Source organism: Microcaecilia unicolor, chromosome 5, assembly GCF_901765095.1.
Source record: "Microcaecilia unicolor chromosome 5, aMicUni1.1, whole genome shotgun sequence".
NCBI lineage: Eukaryota > Metazoa > Chordata > Amphibia > Gymnophiona > Siphonopidae > Microcaecilia > Microcaecilia unicolor.
The window spans coordinates 59,147,261-59,174,946 of record NC_044035.1 but is presented as its reverse complement, the minus strand read 5'-3'; the positions used below and the strand labels follow the sequence as shown (position 1 = coordinate 59,174,946).

Below are 27,686 nucleotides of genomic sequence, written 5' to 3'. Positions count from 1 at the left end.
GCTTAGTAAAAGGGCCCCAGATTTACATATATAAGTACATAAGTAATGCCATACTGGGAAAAGACCAAGGGTCCATCGAGCCCAGCATCTTGTCCATGACAGCGGCCAATCCAGGCCAAGGGCACCTGGCAAGCTTCCCAAACGTACAAACATTCTATACATGTTATTCCTGGGATTTTGGATTTTTCCAAGTCCGTGTAGTAGCGGTTTATATATTAAGACCTAGAATTTAAAAAAAATTTTGTGAAGTGAATGCTGTTTTTTTACATTTGATTTTTTATGGATAATATCTTTATCAGTTTTGGGAAAAAAATAACCACTCCTAATGAACATATATTGAAGTCAACAAATACATGATATTAGTTATCACCAAAATTCCCCATTCTTAACTTTTTAACAAATAGGGACTACAAAGAACTTTGCTACACATAATTTTAAGAACATAAGAATTACTATACTGGGTCAGACCAAAGGTCCATCATGTCCAATAATCTGTTTCCAACAGTGGTAAATCCAAGTTACAAGTACCTGGTAGGTCTACCTTAACAATGATCTTTTTCTCCAGGAATTTGTCCAAACCTTTTTTTTTTTAAAAACAGTTATGCTAACTGCTTTTACCACCAAATGTACTACTTTGTAACTTCATGGTAAGTCCCTTATACTATATATTTTTCAAAAGAGTAAACAATTGATTTGTGCTACCCTGTTCCACTTCACTCACAATTTTATAGACCTCTGTCACATCTCCCTCAGCCTTCTCTTTTTATTTATTTAGGAGCCCTTTTACTAAGCTACTGTAGGGCCTATGTGCGTGCAGTGCACGCCAAAACGAGACTACTGCCAGACTAGTGCACCCCCTGGCAGTAATTTTGGATTTGGTGCCCACTCATTCCAGCAGTAGAAATTATGTTTTTTATTTTCTACTATGCACGGAATTTCCAGCAGTAATCGGCAGGTGGTGCTTGCCAAACAGTTACCATGTGTGTTGTGCGCGAGTCTTTACCGCTAGATCAATGGGTGGCAGTAAGGGCTCAGGCCATAAATAGGCATGTGCTAGTTTTAGTTTTAGCGCATGGCCATTTCCCGGCCAATTATAAAAATAACCTTTTCCCAGACGCGGTAAAAAAATGGCCGGGCATGCGTCAAAAACACGCGTACACACTACCGCAGGTCACTTTTTACCACAGCTTAGTAAAAGGACCCCTTATTTACTTACAATATTTATCTTTCTCAAGCTGAACAGACCTAACCTTTTTAGATTTTCCTCATATGAGAATCATTTCATCCCCTTTATATGGCTTCAGAATATGAAGAATAAATCCCGTCATTTTTGTTACACCAGACTAACATGACTACCTCTTTTAAAGTTTCTATCATGAAAGACACCAAATTCTGCCACATGAAGTGAAAATCTAGTCATTTTTATCATTTTGGTTGCCCTTCTCTGAGCCTTTTCTAATTTTTCCATTTATTTTTTGAGATTTTCATGATTTTGACAATTTTGGAGTGGCAAATGAAATGTGGAATGGTGTTTGTAGAAAGCAATTGATTGTCTGCTTGACTACTTTGAAGCCTACACTATTCACAAAATTATCTGTTGTTTGATTATGGTTCACATGGAACACATCAGTCATGTGAATATGCACACATTTATACCTACTCAGAGGCAGGTGTAATTATATGTGGCGATAAGAACAGGCACATATATACTTATTTTATAAAAATACATGCATAATTGTCAATACTGCTTGTGCTCTGCCCCCAGAAACACCTTAGTGTATATCATGTAAAAGCAAGTGATATGTTTCTGTGCACCTTTCTATGCACATAGACCCCCCCCCCCCCCCCAGGCAATTTTGCCCACATCCCTTATAAAATAACCCCCATCACAGACCATAGAAATCTGTTCCAGAATGTAATGTGATTTGGGAAAGTATTGTAAACATGACCTATCCATCTGAATGTGCAAAAACAACTAAAAACTGTTATGTCTAACTGATTTTAAGGTAGAAATTACTATAGTTTTTATAATCCTGCAAAGTACATAGTAGCTACAGGGTTTTTTTTCTTTACATTTCTCAATCAGTAATAACCAGTTTTACAAAGAAGAGCATACTACTCTGGAAAATGTTCCTGTTTCTCATGCATGTATTCATCTTTCATAGCGAAATACTACATTCTTCATTTATTCTTCATTTCTTCATTTAAGTATTTTAAAAGCAAGTCTACTTTTTCATGTTCGCCAACAAAGTAACCACATTCTAAACAAGAAAAAAAGAAAAATGGAAGAAAAAACTATTTTGATGCAATGAATATAATACAAATATAAATTTAAAATTTGCATTTCTATGTGAAAAAGTTCCTTACCTGTCTACCAAAAGCACGAGCCATGTCATCTATAGTTTTGCCATACTGAAAGACACAAACAATGACATTTTGAAACCAGATTTTGAGTTTGTAAAGCAAAAATTAAAATACTATAAATAGGTTACCTCATTTGTGACAGAATAGTCTGCTCCTCTCTCCAACAGTAATTCAACCAAACTTTCATGGTTATTGAGTGCTGCAACCTAAACATGGCAAGAAAAAATATAATATATTCTTTCCTGCTAGATGTAATTTCTCATTTGAATTGTATTTCACATCAGTATGAATAAAAGACAGATACAGAGTGCATTTACAGGAAACCTTAAACACTTTCTAACAAATTTCAAGGGTTTATTGCCAAAACCCTCAAGTCTAATGCAACTAAAATGCATTTAGGGCTAGATTTTATATATGGTGCCAAAAAGTCGATGACGAAAAAAGCGCTATTCTATAAGCTGTGCTTAAAGTTAGGTGCACTTTATAGAATAGCACTCACATTTGCCCCTAACTTTATGCACAGACATTTGCACAAATTGAAATGTGGTAAAAATGTATGTGCCTAAATTAGGCACCTATCCCCATTATTCTATAGCAACACATATTAATTTTAGGAATGCCCCGATTATGCCCATGACCCTCCCCTTTCCGCACTCCCTGTTTCAGATTGGGCATAAATTTCTGCACATAAATACTAATTAAATCTAATTGGTGCCAATAATTGCTTGTTAAAAAGCCAATTGGTGCTAATTAGCTCATTTTTCAATTAAATTGAATACTCAAGAGCTTATTTTTCTGAGAAGCAACTTTTTCAGGCGCACGGTATTGTGACGCAAAAATGTCAAATGCAAAACATGGGATAATACTTTCTTTCACGACTTCTGGAGCTGTGTGGACATACGGCAATTCTGGCGCCAGATTATAGATTACTTATCATCACTTTTGTCTTGTAGAATAGCTGACTCGCCCCTTCACTTAGTGTTAGACTGCCCGGGGGAGCTTCGTGGACCTGTAGCGACACACAAATTGTTGGTCCGTAAGTTGTGTTTACTGGCAAGGAAGTGCAGTCTACAGACTTGGACCTCTGATTCTCGACCTCAATTTTGGCACTGGCGCAATATGGTGCATCAATTGCTGTCCTGGGAAGCACAGGAAGTAAAAGGCTCCTTTAAACGCAGGGGCTGCTTCTTGAAAATGTGGAATCCCTACCTGGCTTCACTGTCGCCAAGAAGCAGAAGTCTTATTCTAAATAAGTTGACCTGTTAGTGCACCTGCAGGGGGAGGGGGGGGTGGAAGGTTTAGAGCATGAAGGTGACATTTTTTCATCATAAAAGGTGGGGGGTAGGGGGGGCTGGGAGGGGAAGAGAGAAAATATTTGGTGGTTAAACAGTCGTATTGGGGTTTGTTGTAAACAGATATTTGAGCTTGATTGTATGTTAAAGTTCTTCTTTATGTTGAATTCTCAGTAAAAAAAAAATGTTGAACAATAATAAATTGCTTACTCAAATTGGGCATGTGTCCAAATTGCAAGTGCAATTTTTGGCAACTTTTATAAAATTAGGGAGTTAGTGGGTTTTAGAAATAAGCCATTCAATTGTGTTATTATTTTTGAAATATTTCTTAGTGCTAACAAGTACTTAATATAAAACTGGAATTTCAACAGCTCCAATATACTTAGGAATTATAACCCACATTGCTTGGCATTGATACTAGAGGTATGCATGAGAAGTCCCTCCTCTCCATTTGGGGGTCAATATTCAGCCAGTGGTGCTCAGCATTTTGCTCATCGTCATAGGCGTTATGCCCAGAAATTCAATACCTAGCCATGTCCAGGCTCCAGCACTGAAGTTCCGGGTTTCTGGAGTGTGCTACACCATAGCCAGTTAAGTGCAATATTCAGCACTTAATCAACTAAAGGGCATCGCAGAAAGATAGGACTGATGTTTATGCAGTTACCTTGGCGGTTAAGTGCTGAATATCAGCATTTAACTGGCACGTGCCAACTCTGCCCCCGGAATACCCCCAAAATAGCCAGTTTTGCTTTAAGCACTAACTGGTAATTTTCAGCAGCAATATTCAGTTAAGTGCCACTAAAAATGAACAATTAGCTCCAAACAGATGATTTAACCAGCCAGAAGCTGTTTCTGGCCAGTTAAATAAATCACTTTGAATATCGACCCTTTGGTTTTGAGTGGGCAATTTTTTAAATTTCACATTTCCGTATCTTTTCATTCTACTGCACACTATTGACAACTACACATGCATAATTTGGGTGGGGAGCAAAACAATGGGGTCAATAATTAGTGGCACCCACATAACTTCTAGAGGCCACCCAAGACCAGGATATTCAGTGGTGGTAACCAGATATAGCCTGGCATTGAATATCCAGATCTAAAATTAGCCCATGGCAGCTAGTGTTTAAAAAATGCTTACCACTACAGTCTGAATATTGCCTGAAATATCTATATTAATAATTCTCACCTGCAGCATTCTGAAGCTGACTCTGTGGGAGGGAAACACTGAAGGCTAGGCTGTCAGCAACACTCACTCTCACTCATGCACCACTCACTCTCACTCATAGACCCGCCCTCAGCCACGCCCCTTCCGGACATAATTCGCAACCCCAACGTTCTAAATGAAGCCTCAACCGGAAGTGTGAGGCGTCAGAGATATCCGTTTTTGACCATTACTGTGTGCCCCGCCCTCGCGTCACAATGTGATGACGTCGAGGGCGGCACTCAACCCATTGCATGAGGCAGGCTGAGTGATCGAAAACAAACAAAAAACACCAGCTGACGCGAAGGGAAGGGAGAGGAAGACAGCGAGGAGAAACAAAGCAGCTAGCCCACCAAGCCATCCCCCCCCCAAGGACTCACTCACTCAGAGGCAGGATGACTGATACAAAAACAAACCCCGCCGAAGCAAACGGAATGGAAGGGAGAAGAGCACAGCCAGGAGAAAAAAAGAACATAAGGCTGAAAACAAACTCTGTCTCACAGAGCGATACACTGATACAGCCTACGAGTTTGCAAACACTGCCCCCACCTCTGATACTCTACACCAGCTGACGCGAAGGGAAAGGAGAGGAGGACAGCGAGGAGAAACAAAGCAGGTAGCCCACCAAGCCACACCCCCCCTAACAACTCACTCACTGAGGCACAATGAATGATAGAACCCCCCCCCCCTGCTGAAGCAAACGGAAGGCAAAGGAGCATAGCCAGGAAAAACAAAGAAGCTAAGGCTGCAAAAAAACAACTCTCTCCAGTGGCGTACTAAGGGGGGGGCGGTGGGGACTGTCCGCCCTGGGTGCACGCCGCTGGGGGGGGTGCCACGCATCTGTCAGCAACGCTCGTTCTCTGGCCCCGGGACAGGTTATTTCCTGTAACAGGGCAGAGGGAGCAGGGAACGAGCGTTGCTGACAGATGCACGCCACCCCCCCTCCAGCAGGTAAAGATGCGCTGGGGGGTGTCGTTTTGCCGGGGGAAGCTGCCCCATTCACGTCCCCTGCCTTGCCCCTTCCACGCCCTCACCCCGCCCCGGCGCATATTCCCCTCCTCCCCCAATCACCTTGCCTGCCCCCTGTCATCTCCACTCCCCCCCTCCCCTCCCCTTACTCTGCTATCCCTGGTGGTCTAGAGGTGCCTCTTTGGGGCAGGAAAGAGCCCCCTCTTTCCTGCCCGGAGCGCTGCTGACAGCTGCCCTGCATCCTGTGGTGAGTCCAGTTCTCGGTGTTTCAAAATGGCCGCCGAGAGTTGAAGTCTCGCAAGGCTGCTTCAACTCTCGGTGGCCATTTTGAAACGCCGAGAGCCGGACTCACAGTATATGCAGGGCAGCTAGCAGCAGCGCTCCGGGCAGGAAAGAGGGGGCTCTTTCCTGCCCCGAAGACGAAGAGGTACCTCTAGGCCACCAGGGATAGCAGAATAAGGGGAGGGGAGTCCCGCGCCCGCCCCCGCCAGCCAGCCCGTTTATGTCCGTCGTTTTGCCGGGGGGGGGGGTCGCGCTGCACCGGCGATCCGCCCCGGGTGTCAGCCCCCCTAGGAACGCCACTGTCTGTCTCACAGAGCAATACACTGATGCAGCCTCAGAGTTTGCACACCCTGCCCCCACCTCTGATACTCTAATCCTTTACAAAACATTAATAGCAGAAGGTCACTACCTTGCTAGCGCCCATTTCATTTCAGTCCAAAACGGGCCTTTTTTACTAGTATATAATAAATACATGAAACATATGATAAAAGAAGCATGATGTGAAAATAGTAACTTGCTGTTACATTTGCCTACGTTACCTTTTTTAGCACTTTATCCTCAACAATCAGAGCTGCTTCCCTGTACTAGCCAAATTTGTACTCATTTCAGGGTAAAAAGGGGCCTTGCACTAGTGGTGGTGGCCATTTTTGCCATGTGCCAAAGCCCCTTTTACCACAGCAGGTCAAAATAACCAAAAATGAAATGGCTGTGCAGTAAGTTTGCACTTGCCATTTGGCAATTTTTTTTGGGGGGGGAGCACATACCACCACCCATTGAGGTGGTGGTAAGGGCTCTTGCGCTAACCCTGTGATAACCGGGCAATGGTTACTGCCAGGTAACCCCCTACAGAAATATTTTTCAATATTTCTGCTAGCGCCGGAAATAGCACATGCGTGGAACTACCACTGGCACCCACATTGAGCCGGCGATAGGTTCCAGGTTGCCACACAGCAAACCTTTAGTAAAAGGGCCCCTAAGTAAAAAAATAAAATAGGTTTTTCAATTGATTTCAAAAACTGCAAATGTTTTCTATCAACCTTAGCTCTAATGATCTTAAGGTATTATTCCCAAATTCTTTAAATTGCATGCACAGTTACGTGCACAACTATATGTATATTTATAAAATAGTACCACTTACACACATACCTTAATTACTTAATTTGTGCTTAATTGGAAAGATTAGTAATTGACCTTAACTATTACTAATTGGCACTAATTTGCAGTTACACATGTAATGTATGACCCTATTCTATAAAGTGTGCACATAATTTCTATATTACATAACTGCAAAGGGGGCATTCATATGGGAAGATCATGGGTATTCCAGTTGTTTGCACATGCACTTTCTGGAATACTCTCATTTACGTACCAAACTGCTGCATTTAGACACCAACATTTACAGCTGCCATTGATCAGGTGGACATGCCTAAATTTAGGCATGTCTTTGGCAATTTATGCTAGTATTCTGTAATGGCTTTGGTGGGTATATTTGCCATTATAGAATACTAGCTTATTGCTCAGATTTCTGGCACTCAAATTTGGGTGACCTTTATAGAATTTCCCCCTTAGTGGGCAATCCTATATAAAGTGAATTACAATACTCAAGTTTCATTATGACTAACACCTAGTAAACAGACCTGAAATTCTACTGATCTAAAACAGTTCTAAGTCTCCGTAATATGCAGAATTTATGGAAACTATGAAAGCATTGATCTTTAATGTGAACGTTCAATGAAAACAATGAATCAAGGATTTAACCCAAACTCTGTACTTGTGTCTGAAGGCACTAATATTATCTAAGTAACTTACATCTAAGACCTGCAATAGACAATTTATTCTGTTTTACCTGTGTTAATAGCTATCTTATTTCTAGATCTTCAATCCTCCATTTCAATAATATGTTTCAAAACATAGCTCACATCTCTTCAATAGAATCATTAATTAGAAAAAAATCTGTTTATTGTCAGCATAAATGTGGTAGAAGACCCACATTTTGTAATATTGTATTCAATTTCCATAATATAAATACACATTTGGCTGTTTATTTTTGCTTCATTTTGAAATAAAATAAGCCTGTTTTGTTTCAAAATAAGTGTATATTCCTTATTGGTGCTGCAGACCTTATATGTAATATTGCCTGTTTATATATATATATGTATATATATATACACATATATATATACACATATACACACACACACACACACACACATATATATATATATATATATACACACACACACACATATATATACATATACATATATATACATATATTATTTCCAGTCTGCTTGGTCCAGCTTCTCCTGCTTGTTCCAGTCCATCGGCCCCAGCTTGTTCCAGTCTGCCTGATCCAGCTTTTCCCTGCCTGTTCCAGTCCATTGGCTGCAGCTTGTTCCAGTCCGACTGATCCAGCTCGTTCCAGTCCGTCTGCTCCAGTCCGTCTGCTCCAGCTTGCTCCAATCCTGCTGCTCTACTCTCTCCTGCTCCAAATTATTCCAGCTTGTTCCAGTCCTGCTGCTGTGCTCTCCACCGCACTCACCTGTCCCTGCCTGCCTGCCTACTAGCCAATCAACCAACCTGCCTGCTTGTCAGCCCTTCAACTTGCTTGCTTGTCTGCCCATCAACAACCTGCCTGCCCCTAGCCTGCACAACTACCTACCTGCCTCCCTGCTATCCTGCTAGCCAATCAACCAACCTGCCTGCTTATCAGTCCTTCAACTTGCTTGCTTATCTGCCCATCAAAAACCTGCCTGCCTCCTAGCCTGCACTACTACACCTACCTGCTTTCCGCCTGCCGCTGCCCCCCTGCCTGCCTGCTGTTCCAATTTTAAGCCTCCAATCCGGCTTTACTGCCCTACCTGTTACTTAACACCTCAGTCATCACATATGTACCCGTAAACACCTCAGTCACTACTTATGGCCCCCTTACACATTCTCTTCCTTGCCCTGTCCCTTCCCAATCTTTTCCCCCTCCCCCCACCGCTATATACCGCACGAACTCACTGCCCATCCATGTCCCCTCCCGTCCTGCTCATTACTACAATACCCTACCCCACCCCCCTCCCCCACCACCTCACCATCTCTACTGTCCTCCTCCTCCTTCCTAAGCTCTCAACCTTCAACACCTCCTTCCTGCCATGAACCCTCCCCCATTCCTCTTAAGCGCATCCCGTCTTCGTCGCCTTCGTTGCCCTACCTCCCTCCCTCCTCCGCACTCTCTTGCTCCTTCTCCCAGGTCCCCCACACCTGTCCTCGTCCTCGTCTCATCCATGCAAACGTTTCCGCAATGTCTCCAATCTCATCTCTATTCCCATCCTCCCCCCCCCCCCCTCCTTGTGTGCCCTGTGGAATGCCTGCTCGGTCTGCAACAAACTTTCCTTCACCCATGATCTCTTCATCTCCCGTTCCCTTCAACTGCTCGCCCTAACTGAAACCTGGCTCACTCCTGATGACTCTGCCTCAGTCGCAGCCTTATGCCATGGAGGTTATCTTTTCTCCCATTCTCCCCGCCCAGTTGGCCGTGGTGGTGGCGGCGGCGTCGGGTTACTACTTTCGTCCTCCTGCAGTTTTCAACCTCTCCTCATACCGCAGTCTCACTGCTTCTCATCCTTTGAAGTTCACTCCATCCGTCTATGTCGTGTTCTCGTGACAGTCTATTCTACCCAATAACTCCATCCGTCTATTCTACCCGCTGCCACTCAGAGTTGCAGTCATTTACCGCCCCCCCCCCCCCCCCCCCCGATAAGTCCCTCTCTTCCTTCCTAACCGACTTCGATGCCTGGCTATCCGTTTTTCTTGAGCCCTCATCCCCATCCCTCATTCTTGGAGACTTTAACATACACACTGATAACCCATCCCACACATATGCTTCTCAGTTCCTCACTCTAACCTCCTCCTTCAACCTCCAACTGAGCTCCACCACCCCTACTCACCAATCTGGCTACTGTCTTGACCTCGTCCTCTCCTCTACCTGCTCACCCTCCAATTTCTGCACCTCAGCTCTTCCTCTCTCTGACCATCACCTGATCACCTTCACACTTCATCACCCTCCCCCTCAGTCCCGCCCAACACTAACCACTACTTCCAGGAATCTCCAGGCTGTCAACCCTCCCACCTTATCCTCTAGTATCTCTGATCTCCTCCCTTCCATCATGTCCTCCGAGTCCGTTGACAAGGCTGTCTCCACTTGCAATGCCACTCTCTCCTCTGCCCTGGATGCCCTTGCACCATCCATCTCCCATCCCACAAGGCGTACTAATCCCCAGCCCTGGCTGACCCCTTGCACCTGATACCTTCGCTCCTGCGCCCGATCGGCTGAACGCCTCTGGAGGAAATCTCGCACCCATACTGATTTCATTCACTACAAATTCATGCTATCCTCCTTCCAGTCCTCCCTATTCCTCGCCAACCAGGACTATTACACTCAATTGACTACTTCCCTCAGCTCTAACCCTCGTCGTCTCTTCGCCACCCTTAACTCCCTCTTCGCCACCCTTAACTCCCTCCTCAAAGTGCCCTCCGCTCCCACCCCCCCCCCCCCCCTCACTCTCTCCTCAATCACTGGCTGACTACTTCCGCAACAAGGTGCAGAAGATCAACCTCGAATTCACCACCAAACCATCTCCTCCTCTTCACCCTATAACCCACTCCCTCAACCAACCAACCCAGACCTCCTTCTTCTCTTTTCCTGATATCACTGAAGAGGAAACCACCCATCTTCTCTCCTCCTCGAAATGCACCACCTGTTCCTCATACCCCATCCCCACCAACTTACTTAACACCATCTCTCCTACTGTCACCCCCCCCATCTGTCATATCCTCAACCTCTCTCTCTCCACTGCAACTGTCCCTGACACCTTCAAGCATGCTGTAGTCACACCTCTCCTCAAAAAACCATCACTTGATCCTACCTGTCCCTCCAACTACCGCTTCAATCCGGCTTTCGCCCCCTACACTCGACAGAAACAGCACTATGTAAAGTCTGCAATGACCTGTTCCTTGCCAAATCCAAAGGTCACTACTCCATCCTCATCCTCCTCGACCTATCCGCCACTTTTGACACTGTCAATCACAATTTACTTCTTGCCACACTGTCCTCATTTGGGTTCCAGGGCTCTGTCCTCTCCTGGTTCTCCTCTTATCTCTCCCACCGTACCTTCAGAGTACATTCTCATGGCTCTTCCTCCACCCCCATCCCGCTCTCTGTTGGAGTTCCTCAGGGATCTGTCCTTGGACCCCTTCTTTTTTCAATTTACACCTCTTCCCTGAGCTCCCTGATCTCATCTCATGGCTTCCAATATCATCTCTATGCTGATGACACCCAGCTTTATCTCTCCACACCAGACATCACTGCCGAAAACCCAGGCCAAAGTATTGGCCTGCTTATCCGACATTGCTGCCTGGATGTCCAACCGCCACCTGAAACTGAACATGGCCAAGACCGAGCTTATTGTCTTCCCACCCAAACCCACTTCTCCTCTCCCTCCACTCTCTATCTCAGTTGATAACACCCTCATCATCCCTGTCTCATCTGCCTGCAACCTCGGAGTCATCTTCGACTCCTCCCTCTGCAGATAGCCAAGACCTGTCGCTTCTTCCTCTATAACATTAGCAAAATTCACCCTTTCCTCTCTGAGCACACCACCCGAACTCTCATCCACTCTCTCATTACCTCTCGCCTTGACTACTGCAACCTACTCCTCACTGGCCTCCCACTTTGCCATCTATCCTCCCTTCAGTCCATTCAGAACTCTGCTGCACGTCTTATCTTCCGCCTGGACCGATATACTCATATCACCCCTCTCCTCAAATCACTTCACTGGCTTCCGATCAGGTACCGCATTCAGTTCAAGCGTCTCCTACTAACCTACAAATGCACTCAATCTGCAGCCCCTCCTTACCTCTCTACCCTCAACTCCCCCTACGTTCCTACCCGTAACCTCCGCTCTCAAGACAAATCCCTCCTTTCAGTACCCTTCTCCACCACCGCCAACTCCAGACTCCGCCCTTTCTGCCTCGCCTCAACCCATGCTTGGAATAAACTCCCTGAGCCCATACGCCAGGCCCCCTCCCTGCCCATCTTCAAATCCTTGCTCAAAGCCCACTTCTTCAATGTCGCCTTCGGCTCCTAACCACTATTCAAGAAATCTAGACTGCCCCAACTGGACATTTCGTCCTTTAGATTGTAAGCTCCTTTGAGCAGGGACTGTCCTTTTTGTTGAACTGTACAGCACTGCGTAACACTAGTAGCACTCTAGAAATGTTAAGTAGTAGTAGTAGTATTTATTAGAAACAGTAAATAATAAATAAAATATATATCTGTATACAGTATATCATTATATAGATATATTGCTATTTACTTTAATTGCTCAAAATTTAGGGCTAGATTTAGTAAAAGATGATTTTACTGTGTTTATTTTATCTGATGTGTTTTCTTATTTGTTATGTTTTAATTGTGAGCTACATAGGAAATACTAGAGTGGAAGAGTAGCCTAACGGTTAGTGAAGTGGGCAGAGAACCCAGGGAACTGCATTTGATTCCCACTGCAGCTCCTTGTAACCCCGGGCAAGTGACTTAAACCTTTATTGCCTCAGGTACAAAAAACTTCACCACATCTGTTCCATCCTTCCCCTTCTCCCCACCACCTTATTGCAGCTCCCAATTCTCGCTCTGGTGACCTCGCACCTTGACTACTGCAATGCTCTTTACGCTGGTCTCTCCCTCTCTTCACTTAAATGTCTGCAGCTGGTCCAGTCCACTGAAGTGAAACACTGGCTCCTTCTCATAGCCCGTATCAAATTTAAAATTCTCTTACTGGTTTACCTCCTTCGCTGTCTCCACTCTGCTGACAATAACCATCTTGTGCTCCACCACCCTCACACATATGTCTGTCCAACAACCGTGACTTCGCTTTCAGTTACTTAGGCCCTAAGCTATGGAATGACCTACCACTCTGCATCAGAAACCAGCCCACCCACTCCTCTTTCAAGTAAGCTCTAAAAACACACCTCTTGTCTATTTCTTTCCACATTACTAGGTAGTTTCCCTGCTTACTTCTTTCTTTTTGTTTTAAATCCTCTGTTTTTGTAAACTGCTTTGAAGCCTATGTGCAGGCCACTGGCAGTACATTAAGTGTTTCAAAGGAGAAATTAGATCTTACCTGCTAATTTGCTTTCCTTTACTCCCGCCGGACCGGCCCAGAAAGTGACTGATGGATTGTGCATGCCTTCCAGCAGGTGGAGACTGAGAACTCTGACTCTCGAAAAAGCCAATAAGAGCCCGGCTAGCTAGAGACAGATTCAGTATTATCCTAACAAAGTATAAGAAGACATGGAAGAACAACATTCTGTGCAACTGGGAAACTTGAATAGCCACTAATAGCATACAAATTAATAGGTATGCGCCTCTTGCATATATTATATAAGCTTGTTGTTTTAGTGTGATTAATTTTTTTTTTTAATAAACAAACTCCAAATGCACAAAACAGCTTTATGCAGAATCGAGAGAACCGAAAAACTCCCTGGATACGCTCCAATTTCTGGATTTCCTCCTTCTCTGGGACCTAAAGTGTCCGGAAGCTCGCCCTTCTCATTCAAAAGGCCATTCCCTGGATCTCTTCACCTTTAAATTCCTGGATGACTCCAATTTTCACCTAAATGATATCCGCTGGACTGAAGTGGTCTGGTCTGATCACTACAAGCTACAATTCACCTTGAGCTGGTTAAGATCGGGACTGCATCGCCGCAGCCCAATACGCACTTACAACTCGAGAGGTGCAATCGACATTCCTCTATTCTGGAAGTCAGTTTACAGCAATAACTGGACAGAGCCAGCTGATTCTGCACGATATCTCACAGCCTGGGACGACAAATGTTGGAGTGTTTTAGACTACAGCACCCATGCAACTCAAATCTTCCTATTTCCGTAGTTCCACGCCTTGGTTTTCCACTGAACTAAAAACTCTGAAAACTGAAACACGGAAGCTTGAGTGTGCATGGCACAAAAAAAAGACAGGTCTAGCGCTGGAAGCTTGGAAAGTCAGCCACCGCAAATATAAGTATGCCATCAAGAAAGCCAAACGGTTTTATTTTTCCTTGAAACTAAAAACTGCAGGTAATGATAGCAAAAAGCTAAACCAGCTCTTGAACTCTTTTCTCACCACAAATAAGCTAGAGACCACTCAGGACGATCTACCTTCGGCGGACCTGCTTGCTACTTATTTCAAGGACAAAATACAAGTTCTCAGGTCAACGCTAACTAGTTCCCCAGCAGATGTGGATGACTTCTTAGATTCACTGGATCCGTGCACTGCTTACTGCCCAGCCGATCGCACATGGACTGCCTTCGAAAGCGTTCCTGTAGACCACGTTTCTAAAACACTCCTGAAGTTTTCAAACAAGTTTTGTGGTTTGGATGCTTGCCCCAGTCACCTTTTAAAAGCGGCCCCGAAGCGCTTCATCATTGACCTAACTACCTATCTTAATTACATGTTGAACCATGGCGTCTTCCCCCCAGAGCATGGCAGAATCCTTCTCACGCCCATTCCAAAGAATCCAAAGATAAGAGCCGACGTCACTTCAAACTATCGACCAGTGGCGTCCATACCGCTGATTGTCAAAGTAATGGACAGCTTGGTGAATACTCAGTTAAATGAATTCCTTGAAACCTTTGACATTCTGCACTACTCTCAGTCAGGTTTCCGTGCTCAGTTCAGCACTGAAACGGTTCTGGTCACAGCTCTGTCTGATTTTAAAAGGGGCATTTCTGTTGGTAAGAAAATATTACTGATGCAGTTCGACATGTCCAGCGCGTTTGATATGGTGGACCACAACGTCCTACTACATCTACTGGATACCCTAGGCATCGGAGGGTGCGTGTTACACTGGTTTAAGGGTTTTCTGTCCACCAGAACTTACCAGGTCAAAGGCGCTCCAGATCATTCAGCACCTTGGAAGGCTTCTTATGGGGTTCCCCAAGGTTCGCCCCTTTCTCCAACACTATTCAATATCATGCTGTTTCCCCTTGCAACCGCACTAGCAAACCTAGGCCTGAAACCATTTATCTACGCAGATGACAAAACCATCTCCATCCCCTTCCCCTTCCATTCCTCATTAGATGAAATCACAGATCTGATCGAAGCAAGTTTTTCCATCTTGGAATGTTGGGCTGAGGTATTTCGGTTTAAGTTAAACAAAGACAAAACTCAGTGTCTTGTGCTCTCATCCGTCCATGCCAGATTCTCCTCATGCTCTCTTGTCATTAAAGACCAGACCCTCCCTATTTCACAGAGCCTTAGACTTCTGGGTGTTGAGCTGGACCCTCACCTGTACCTGGATCTGCAAATGTGAGCGGTCACCAAGCAGATGTTCTATGCAATGTGGAGGCTGCGGCGTGTTAGGTTTTGTCTCACCAGAGAGCTCTTCCGCACACTCGTCCACTGGCTGGTTCTGTCTCACCTGGACTACTGCAGTGGGATTTATGCAGGTTGCCAAGAGCACCTACTGAGGAAATTCCAGACTGCCCAGAATACTGCTGCGAGACTCATCTTGGGCGAATCGCACATGGTTCCTGCGCAGCCCCTACGTTTCAAACTACACTGGCTACCTGTGAGAGAACGAATCGCATTCAAGATCTATACACTGACACTTAAAATAATCTACGGATTAGCTCCGGAATACATGATTCCTCTAATAGATCCCCCACCTAGAAATGCCATCACTACAGCCCGTACCTTTTTACAACTACATTACCCATCTTGCAGGCGTGTTAAATACAAGCTTCTTTTTGCCTCTACTTTCCACTACTCCAGCCCAAAGACTTGGAATGCTCTTCCCCTGTTCCTGAAAACGCAAGCTGACCACCATCTTTTCAAGAAGCTGCTGAAAACGTATCTTTTTGAAAAAGTGTATCCCATTAGTAACTCTGCTGTTTAGCCTTCCTAATTGCTGCTAGCGTATTATCCTTTTCTACTGTAAACTTCATGTGTTGTGTCTTTTAACTTTTGTAATTCATGGAAGCCACATTGTGCCTGCATTTGTGGGAAAATGTGGGGTAGAAATGAACCATAAATAAAATAAATAAACTGCATAACAGAAAAAGCAGAGGGAGGGATCTGGGCCAGTCCGGAGGGACTAAAGGAAAACAAATTAGCAGGCAAGATCTACTTTCTCCTTCCATAGCGTCCCTCTGAATCGGCCCAGAAAGTGAATCCTGCCGTAAAAACGCTTGCGACAAAAACTGCATCCTGACACTGTACATCCAATCTGTAATGCTTAGAAAAAGAATGCAAGGAAGACCAGGTTGCCGCTTTACATATGTCCAAAGGAGGCACTAAGAAGAGCTCAGCCCATGACACAGCTTGCCCCCTGGTAATATATATTACATAGGAGGAATTACAATCTGTCTTGCTTCTCAGAGAGTAACTTCTATTGGTGGACAGATGTATAAATGTATCAGTAATTAAAACATGCCTGCAAACAGAGCATTTGCCACATGTATTATGCCCCGGTCTCGCTAAATCCTGAACGTTCAAGTCTGGTAGTGGGGACGGTACTAGTTTGTCTTTTAAGTTTTTGCTTCTGGAGAAAGTTATCACTGGTCTCATATTTTGAAAACAAGGATGGGCCTCTAAAATGTGCCAATTTTTAAAGATGGCTTTCTGAAATTCCTTAGAGTATTGTGAGAACCGCAGAGTGCACACAATGTCTGATCTTTTCTGTTCTTACATTGACTCAATAGATCCGCTCTGTCTTGGAAAATGGCTTTGTTGAGACACTTTTGGACACATTTCTCTGGATACCCACTGTTTAAAAACCATTGTGACATAAGGAAGGCCTGTAGTTTAAAATCTTCAAAGTTAGTATATAAATGGCGAAGTCATAGGAATTGAGAATATGGTAAGTTGTCCTTTAAACTGCGAGTGTGAAAACTTGCATAATGTAAGTATGTGTTTCTATTGGTGGGCTTCCTATATACTTTAATAGTAAAAAAATAATCTGTCTTCATGATAAGTATATCTAAAAAGGGAATTTGATGATAGTCAAACTGCATCTTGAAGCGTAAATTTTTGTCACAAGTGTTCAGCCAGTTGTAAAACTCATGGAGTCTCTCTTTGCTACCTTTCCAAAGAAGGAGCATAACGTTGATATAACGTTTGTAGAAAAAAATTTCAATTTTATAAGGATGATCTTGTAGGAATTTATTCTCAACTACATATAAATTTGCCACTTCTGGGGCCATGGCTGACCCCATGGCAGTGCCTCATATCTTTTGGTAAAAATCTTTTTGAAAGGCAAAATAATTCTTTGTTAATACTATGGTGGCGAAGGTAGTGATAAGATAATTAGGTATACTATTCAGGAGTGGAGGAGTGGCCTAGTGGTTAGAGTGGTGGACTTTGGTCCTAGGGAACTGGGTTCAATTCCCACTGCAGGCACAGGCAGATCCTTGTGACTCTGGGCAAGTCACTTAACCCCTCCATTGCCCCAGGTACAAATAAGTACCTAAGCCGCATTGAGCCTGCCATGAGTGGGAAAGCGCGGGGTACAAATAAAAAATAAAATAAAAAAATGAAAAACTTGATGGTGTAGGACAATTAGGTGATTAGCACTAAACAACACTAAGCCTTCTATAAACACTCCTATGCCATTTAAAGCAACAAAATATTTCAAAAATAAATTACTTCAACATTACAAAGTAAGTTAAACAATTACCTCACTGAAGAATATTAGAGTAGGTAGATGAGTACACAGCACATATGCCTGGAATAGACTTCCTGAACAGGTATGTCAAGCTCCATCTCTGGCCATCTTCAAATCTATTGTATTTTATTTGTTACATTTGTACCCCACATTTCCCCACCTATTTGCAGGCTCAATGTGGCTTACATAGTACCGTAATGGCATTCGCCAAGTCGGTTGATAACAAATACAAGGTTATATTGTGGTCGCAAGAGGTAGGTGTGTATCAGGCAACATGAGGGTCAAAGGGAGTGATGATTGTATATTGTCCAGCATGATCATTGGTTATGCTGTGTTGCTGGGTGTGGGGATTTATGGTGGATCGATGGAGTAGGCATTTTTGAAGAGGTTGGTTTTTAGTGATTTCCTGAAGTTTAGATGGTCTTGGATTGTTTTCACAGCTTTTGGGAGTCTATTCCATAGTTGTGCGTTTCTGTATGAGAAACAGGATGCATAGGTTGTTTTGTATTTAAGTTCTTTGCAATTTGGGTAATGTAGGTTTAGGTATGATCATGATGATCTGACTCTGTTTCTGGTTGGTAGATCTATGAGGTCTATCGTGTACCCTGGAACTATGCCGTAGATAATTTTGTGGACCAAAGTGCAGATTTTGAAGATGATCCTTTCTTTGATTGGGAGCCAGTGCAGCTTTTCTCGGAGGGGTTTAGCACTTTCGAAACGTGTTTTACCAAATAGCAGCCTGGCTGCTGTGTTTTGGGCGGTCTGGAGTTTTTTTGTAAGTTATTCTTTGCATCCCATGTAGATTCCATTGCAGTAATCTGCATGACTTAGGAGCATTGATTGTATTAGGTTTTGAAAAATTTCTCTCGGGAAGAAAGGTTTTAATCGTTTAAGTTTCCACATTGAATAGAACATTTTTTTTATGCTGCTTTTAACTCCTAACCCTTATTCTCTTGTTCAGAACCCTTATTTTATCATCCTCACTTTAATATTCCCTATCTCTTGTTTGTCCTGTTTGTCTGTCCTAATTAGATTGTAAACTCTGTCGAGCAGGGACTGTCTATTCATGTTCAAGTGTACAGGCTGCGTACGTCTAGTAGTGCTATAGAAATGATAAGTAGTAGTGGTAGTAGTAGTAGTAAAGAGGCTACAGTTCATGCTCTCCAGACTTTAAGATCTGCAGTTGTCTCACCCCACTAGCTGTCACAATTCTTTCTGCTCTTAGAAGCAGAAGTTCTTTCCACCAAGGAGAAGTGGCCTCCTAGGCACAACACCATATTATGATTCACTCAGCTCCAAATACAGGCAGCACAAACCTATGCAACTGTGATAACTCTGCTGTGCATGCATAGTTCATACAGATGAATTTCCCTCAAAGAAAATGAAATGTTATTTTAACCATTAAAATTCAGCTTAGGTTTCTTCATAGTACTGTCCTCTACTACCTAAGCTGTATTTTATTAGAATGGCTGGATTGAAAAAAAATTTACAATTTGTGTACTTGTAGATTTCTAGATTATATTTAAAAAAAATACATACCATTAAAGGTGACTTGCCATCCTTGTCTTTTATATTTATGTCTGCTCCAGCTTCAATTAAGCATGATGCCACATCTGTATTCCCTGTTATTGAGGAAACTCTCATCAATGGTGTCCAGTCGAAATGTGAATCTTTAACATCAACCTATAGCCAAAATGAAAAGCATTCTTATACACCATTGAATATTCCTCTTAGGTGCCCTTTTAATTATTTTTATTTATTTTATTTATAGGTGTTTGCTAAACTGCCAATATCATATGAGTGCACAGTGCAGCTTGGCAGTTCAGAGGGAGAAGAAAAGAAATCCTTTCAAAGGGCAGAAGAGTAGGGGGTAAGAAAAGAGTAAAGAAGAAGAAGGGAAACAGAAAGGGATAAAAATGAGAGAGGAGAAACAAGTGGGAAATTACTGAGACTGCCAAAGGATGGATATTATTAAAAGATGACTGAAACAACCACGTGTTGAGGAGTTTTTTTATATTTTTGATACAAGGGTTCAATGCAAAGATGAGGTGGGAGAGAGTTCCACAGGCAGCATCCTAAATAGCTAAAGGCAATGTCCCTGTAATGTCATGTCGAGTACAAGAAGGCAGAGTTAGAGAAAGTAGGGAAGCCTTTGTAGAGCATAAATTACATTGGGAAGAATATGGTAGAAGTAAAGTAGATAAATATGAAGGTGCCTGTGACTTTTGACCTTTGAACACAAGCACAAGTATTTTGTATTTGAGGCTGGCTGTGACTGGAAACGGGGGTTATATTTTATTTATTTATTCATTCATTCCTGTATCCCACGATTATCCAGAAACAAGTTTCGGTTCAATGTGGCTTACAATGATCAGTTATGAGAGGTTACAATGGAGCCATCATGATATTGAATAACATTGGGGATACTGGGGATCCTTGTGGTACCCCACATTCAGGGATCCAGGAGACTGAAAACTGAATGGACATCTTAACGAGATAGGAATAAGCAGAGCAGTGGCAACCTGGTTTTCTAAGGACCAAATCCTATGTTGTCAAGCAGTGTCATTAGTGTTGTGTGGTCTACTAGATCGAAACCACTTGACATGTCAAACTGTAGTGGTAGGATCTTCTGACCTTGGCATATTAGACTTCTGAATTTTGTTATCAGAGTTGTTATGACCGTGTCAGAGCTGTAGAGTGGTCTAAAACCTGATTGAGAGCTATGTAGGACTGAGAAATGTGTCAAGAATTCCATTAATTGTTGTGCTGCAAGGCCCTTCATTGTTTTGGTCAGTAATGGTATTGAGGCCACTGGTCTATAGTTTGTGAGTTTGTTGATCTTGCTAGTGGCATTTGATAAGTATGCTGTAAATTGTGAAGCACTTTAACTGTGAGCAAGGCAGTTATATATAGAGAATTAAAACAATCCAGTTGGGAGAATTCAAGGGCAAGAATCAGTGTTCTAATCATGGGGGGGAAGGAAGGATTTAACAGTTCTAAGAGTGTAATGCTAAAAAACAAGAGCGTGTAACTGAAGTGATTTTACTTGAGTGCAGTAAATTCTCGCACTTACTGTGCATTAAGTTCAAACCCTAGCACATGATTCCCCAGGATTCTATACATCACACCTTAATTTCCATGCAGAAATTGAAGCGTATTTTAAGTGCGCGTAACTTAATTGATTAACTAGCTAATCAGCACTGTCAATTGGATGTTAACAAGTAATAATCAGTACTAATTAGCATTAAGATTTACACGTACAACTCACTAAGTGTATTCTGTAACGTGGTGCGTTTAAATTCTAAGTTGCATTGTTAAAAAGGGAGCATGGCCATGAGTGGGGTGTGGGTGTTTCTAAAATCTATGCACATTGTTATAGAACACACTTGCTCTGCTCCTAATTTAGGCACCAAGTAAAACATGGCATAAATTTGGTCGCTTGGAGAGACACTCGGCGTATTCTATATACTGTGCAGAAATTTAAGCCTATTCTATAAAATATAGGCATACATTAGAGAATACACCTAGGTGTATTTTTTTTTACATGCAGAATTTTCAGGTGCCACATATAGAATCTAGCCCAATATGTGCAAAGCCTTTGTGATAAATGTAACAGCATGTCCAGCATTTGTCTTCCATTTATCATATAGGGTAGACACCACATTACATAGAGTGGCGGCTATCTTGCACTGCATGTATCGTGATGTTGGCCCACTTCAAAAAGATAATAGATAAATCATTGCTTTGGTGGCAGTAATTATAGCATGAATTTGTCCACCATTTAATCACATATCAAAATGCTGTGTTCAACGTATCAGTCCAGATTTCTCACTAATGAAGTAAGCGAATATTAACATTTTTGTGAGAAAACAATTATTTAATATTTTTAATTTTCATAACAATGTATAAAAAAGTTAATTCTGCTAAGAATAGTTTATATTTCTCTTGGATCACTTTTAATTACAATAAAATAATATTTGGGTTCCTTTTTGATCAGCTGCATATTGTAGTGATCGGTGTGTTAGGCACATGAACACAGTCGGTCAGATGTGTTACAGCAGAAGAAAAGTTGAGAACCACTGGTTTAGAACAATTGCATTTGCATGCATATGTGTATACATATAGCTCACACAATGTCCCAAACAATAATATACGGTCCGATAATTGGAATTTATGTGTATACCTATGCATGTAACTGGCAAAATTTGGCCTCAGCACTATTCTACAAATTCCCGCTTAACTTATGTATTTGCAAGGTGGGTGTACACATGGGTGGAGCTCAAACTCACACATGTAACTTACATAATACTTTAAGTTATGCAGGCATCTTCAGCACTTAGGCACTATCATACTAGCTCTATACTGTATATACCCAATTACACTAGCTATTCTATAAAGGAAAGTAGTGCTTACTTTCCTTTATAAAATATGTTCCTACCAAGCCCCCTCCAGGAACCTAATTATAGGCACCTGTTATAGATTTGCTCTTTATGGGGGTAATTCCATATAATAGGCACTAATGTTTCCATGCCAGTTGTATGTATAAATGTTTAGAATACTAGCATATACACATACATGCGTGCATATACGCATGTATATGCCAGATATGCACCTAAATGCTGTTGTATAACTATGCATACCTCCGACTGCACATAATTTGCAGGTAAGCGTTCACATGGGCAGAATCTGGACAGGGCACAAAGTTATACATATAACATATTGAATACTATAAGTTCCATGTTTATCTCTGAAACAGACACACACATTTAGGTCAGCATTATGGCTGACATAAGTGCTCATACCTAAGAGTATACATGCATATCTATCCAGAATGCTTGTATTCTATAAGGAAAGTAGGCACCTTCATAGAATATGTTCCAATCAGGCACCCTCTGGGAGTCTATATACAGAAGCTCTGTTATAGAATTATCCCCTAAGTTCCTGTACACCTATTTTTTATGCAAGTCTATCTCCAGGCACATTTATAATTGCTATTTTCAATGTGCAAAACATGTTTCAGATATGAAAAATGCTTTCTAACATTACCCCTTTAGAGTGTCAGCTGTTTGGGAATGTGACTTGTTGTACCTGAATTCAAAAAAAAAAAAGCTGTAAGTCACTTTGAGCATGACTTTGATAGGCAGGGTAAATTTCATTTTTATAATCATTATTTACTTCCACTGAGTAGAAATAAAGGTTAGTACATTTAAAAATAAATAAATAAGGTAATATGGACAAACTGGACTACAAAGAAACTACATGATGGTCTCACACACAAAAGCACAGAAAACCCCTCAAGTAAAAACAAATTACAAATATGAAGTCAAAAATTGAACTCTTGTCCACTCCAAGTTCACCCCTCCCCTCCTGTTACCTACACACTCCTTAAAAGGGGAGGAGTTGGTGTAGGAAACAAAGGGGCTGTTCAGGGATACTTAAGATTCAGGATACTGACTAACAGACAGTATGGCAGAGGCCCGATTTCTTTCACATCAAAGCTTCTGGTGCTGCCCTCAAAACTACTCTAGGCAATTGTCGAGGTCTGCCTAATGGAATAGTTCCTTCTGAAACAGTTTAACTATCGAGCTATTCACTTAGATTAGTGGCTGGCACTGTCACCTGACTGGAGAATATGAGTTAGGGAGCAAAAAGGTTTTCAGGTAAATAATTTGTCAGATAAACCCTACAGTAGCATTAGAATCTGCTTTTTCATATTAATATTTATTTAACCTCTGATTGGTGTTTAAAATTCTGAAAGGTTCTCCTATATAGCCACCATTATCATTCTAACAAAGTAAATCAGAAGACTATTATATTGATTTTCATCAGAATTTCTTGCATGTGTCACATTGATACATATATAGTTACAGCAACTACTGAAAAAGGCATTGAATGTTGATCTTTTTTAAATGGAGACACGTAAAGGAAATCAGGACAAAACAGAAAAGGCACCTTATAACAAGGAGATAATTTTCAGTGAACCCATGGTCCAGCAAGTCAGGTCTTAGAGGGGAAACTTCCTGCACAGTTTTCCTTTTAAAAATTGTAGCAGACTGGTGTTTTACCTTGCATACTTTGTAATTGCAAGGTATGCAGAGTAAAGCAGCAGAAAACAGGCATAGGGATTTTAAACTGAAAACCCTACTCTTGGTTTCTGAAACCCTCCCCAGCCCTATCCCTGTTTTGTCTATTCTCTCACAGTAAAAAGTGTGCATTCAGAGGATCAAAAGCAATTTTTAAAGGAGTCTTCTCTCCAGATAAATGGCAGTTTACCCCATGGAAAGGTCCTTTAAAAATTATCCCATAAAGAGAAACCAATATCAAGGTAAGGTATACAAATCAAATCAAGGTAAGGTATACACATATGAGTTTATCTTGTCGGGCAGACTGGATGGACCATGCAGGTCTTTTTCTGCCGTCATCTACAATATAAACAAGAGTGAATACTAAGCTTGTACCAGGGGCAGAATGACAGTGATCTGGGCCCGCGGGCAATAAGGATCATTGGAACCCCCTACCCCACACCCATACACTGAATAACTAAGCTCATACCAGTGATCTGGGCCCCCAGGCAATAAGAATCATTGGGCCCCATCCCATCCTATCCCACTCAGATCACTGGTTCTGCATCTCTTCTATTTGTTACTATATGCTTACTCTATGAATGCGCATGCGCCACATACTTACAGCATCACTGACAAAACACATTTAGTGCTCCACACAAAAATTAGTTTTATAAATGAACATGTTCAAAGAATGAATGGCATTTCATGGAGGATATCAATATTTTAACTGCTGCCTACAGATGTGTATGTGGCAGTTTTGCTATATATACATGTTTATGCCATCACTTTCATGTAGCAGATTTTGTAAACCTGCACATTATATACATATTTTTTTAAATTACACTATCAATTTTCTCAAAAGTTAGATAGTCAGCTCCTTCATATCACCTTTCAACACACAGAGCCTGCTTTGATTTCCTCCATTTACAGCACTTACTGGAAGGGACATTACAAACTGACTGATCATCAGTGCTTTTTTTTGTGCCGGTACAGCGTACCGGCACCTTTTTCCTGAGGTCCGGCTCACCTGCCCGCTCCTTTCCGTTCCAGTTCCCGCGCTCCAAAATCTGATTACCCGAAGATGCGATTCTCCTCTCTCCCCTGCCCTCCCCTCCATGTCCAGCAATTCTCTCTCCCCTCCCCTTCTCTGCCCTCCATGTCCAGCATGTCGCCTCTCTCCCCTGCCCTCCCCTCTCCAAGTCGCAGTGAAGACGCACAGAGAGGGAAACAACGCGAGAGGAGATGAACCTGACTGCGTGCCTGCCTGCCTCAGTGAGCACTGCTGCCTTCACTGCCAGTTCACCGCGACTTGGATGAGAGGGGAGGGCAGGGGAGAGAGGCGACATGCAGGACATGGAGGGGAGGGGAGAGAGAATTGCTGGACATGGAGGGGACAGCAGGGGAGAGAGGAGAATCGCTGGACAAGGAAGGAAGGGCAGGGGGAGAGGAGAATTGCTGGGCATGGATGAGGGGAGGGCAGGGGAGAGAGGAGACATGCTGGACATGGAGGGGGAGGGCAGGGGAGAGAGGAAAATCGCTGGGCATGGATGAGAGGGGAGGGCAGGGAAGAGAGAATTGCTGGACATGGACAGGGGAGGGCAGGGGAGAGAGGAGCATCACTGGGCATGTATGAGAGGGGAGGGCAGGGGAGAGAGGAGAATTGCTGGGCATGGATGAAAGGCGAGGGCAGGGAAGAGAGAATTGCTGGACATGGGCAGGGGAGAGAGGAGAATCGCTGGGCATGTATGAGAGGGGAGGGCAGGGAAGAGAGAATTGCTGGACATGGATGGGAGGGGAGGGCAGGGGAGAGAGAAGAATCACTGGACATGGATGGGATGGGATGGGAGGGCAGGGGAGAGGAGAGGAGAATCACTGGACATGGATGGCAGGGAGGACGGGGCAGAGGAGAATCGCTGCACACGGATGAGAGAGGAGGGGGAGGGCAGGGGACAGAGGAGACATACTGGACATGGATGTGAGGGTAGGTCAACAAAGAGAGATTCACTGGACATGGATGGAAGGGGAAGGCAGGGGAGAGAGGAGAATCGTTGGACATGGGTGGCAGGGGAGTACAGGGCAGAGGAGAATCGCTGCACATGGATGAGAGGGGAGGGCAGGGGAGAGAGGAGACATACTGGACATGGATGTGAGGGTAGGTCAGCGAAGAGAGATTCGCTGGACATGGATGGAAGGGGAGGGCAGGGGAGAGAGGAGAATCATTGGACATGGACGAGATGGAGGTAAGGGGAGAGAGGAGAATTGTTGGACATGGATGAGAGGGGAGGTAAGGGGAGAGAGGAGCATCGCTGGACAAGGGAGGGGAGGGCAGGGGAGAGAGGAGAATCGCTGGGCATGTATGAGAGGGGAGGGCAGGGAAGAGAGAATTGCTGGACATGGATGGGAGGGGAGGGCAGGGGAGAGAGGAGAATCACTGAAAATGGATGGGATGGGAGGGCAGGGGAGAGGAGAATCACTGGACATGGATGGGTGGGGAGGACAGGGGAGAGGAGAATCACTGGACATGGATGGGTGGGGAGGACAGGGGAGAGGAGATCACTGGACATAGATGGGTGGGGAGGACAGGGGAGAGGAGAATCACTGGACATAGATGGGTGGGGAGGACAGGGCAGAGGAGAATCGCTGCACATAGATGAGAGGGGAGGGCAGGGGAGAGAGACATGCTGGGCAGGGGAGAGAGGAGAATTGCTGGGCATGGATGAGAGGTGAGGGCAGGGAAGAAAGAATTGCTGGACATGGATGGGAGGTGAGGGCAGGGGAGAGAGAAGAATCACTGGACATGGATGGGATGGGATGGGAGGGCAGGGGAGAGGAGAGGAGAATCACTGGACATGGATGGCAGGGAGGACGGGGCAGAGGAGAATCGCTGCACACGGATGAGAGGGGAGGGGTAGGGCAGGGGACAGAGGAGACATACTGGACATGGATGTGAGGGTAGGTCAGCAAAGAGAGATTCACTGGACATGGATGGAAGGGGAAGGCAGGGGAGAGAGGAGAATCGTTGGACATGGGTGGCAGGGGAGGACAGGGCAGAGGAGAATCGCTGCACATGGATGAGAGGGGAGGGCAGGGGAGAGAGGAGACATACTGGACATGGATGTGAGGGTAGGTCAGAGAAGAGAGATTCGCTGGACATGGATGGAAGGGGAGGTAAGGGGAGAGAGGAGAATCGCTGGACAAGGGAGGGGAGGGCAGGGGAGAGAAGAGACATGCTGGATATGGATGGAGGGGAGGGAAGGAGATGCACATGGATGGGAGGGGAGGGCAGAGGAGAGAGGAGAAATGCTGGAAATGGATGGAGAGGAGAGCAGGAGATAGAGGAGAATTTGTAGACATGGATGGAGGAGAGGGGAGAGAGAATTATTTATTTATATGGATACAGGGGAGAGAAGAGAAATGCTGGACATGGATGGAGGGGAGGAGAGAGGAGAAGTGCTGGACATGGATGGAGGGGAGAAAAGAAAAAAAGAAGAAGATGCACATGGTCGGAGATGAGGGAAAGGGAAGAGAGGAGAAAAACTGCACATGGATGGAGAAAATAGGCAAAAGCTGGATCCACGTTATACCTCCTCCAGTCAATTCCACGGAGGAGGGCCCAGCTTTTACTTATGGATGGATGTAGGGCAAGAAATGAAGAAGAAAGGGGGAAAGTAAAAAAATAAATGGAAAGGAAGCCCTGGAAACGGAGTTAAGAGAACAGATAAAGAGCAGCAGAATCATAAATGGAAAGGAAGCCCTGGAAACGGAGTTAAGAGAACAGATAAAGAGCAGCAGAATCAGAGACTAGGA

The 27,686-nt window shown here is 43.7% G+C and overlaps 1 protein-coding gene across 1 annotated transcript in view; it reads right to left on the bottom strand.

Moving 5' to 3' along the window:
- Positions 1-2,138: 2,138 nt before the first annotated feature.
- The window catches only part of FANK1 (fibronectin type III and ankyrin repeat domains 1), a 126,383-nt gene continuing 100,835 nt past the window's right edge, over positions 2,139-27,686 (bottom strand). Inside the window, exons 8-11 of the mRNA XM_030204800.1 lie at positions 19,354-19,497; positions 2,493-2,570; positions 2,368-2,412; positions 2,139-2,261 (exon numbers count right to left, since the gene is read on the bottom strand). Of these exons, the coding sequence (XP_030060660.1) occupies positions 2,226-2,261; positions 2,368-2,412; positions 2,493-2,570; positions 19,354-19,497 (303 nt within the window). The 3' untranslated portion in view covers positions 2,139-2,225. The remainder of the gene's footprint in view (positions 2,262-2,367; positions 2,413-2,492; positions 2,571-19,353; positions 19,498-27,686) is intronic.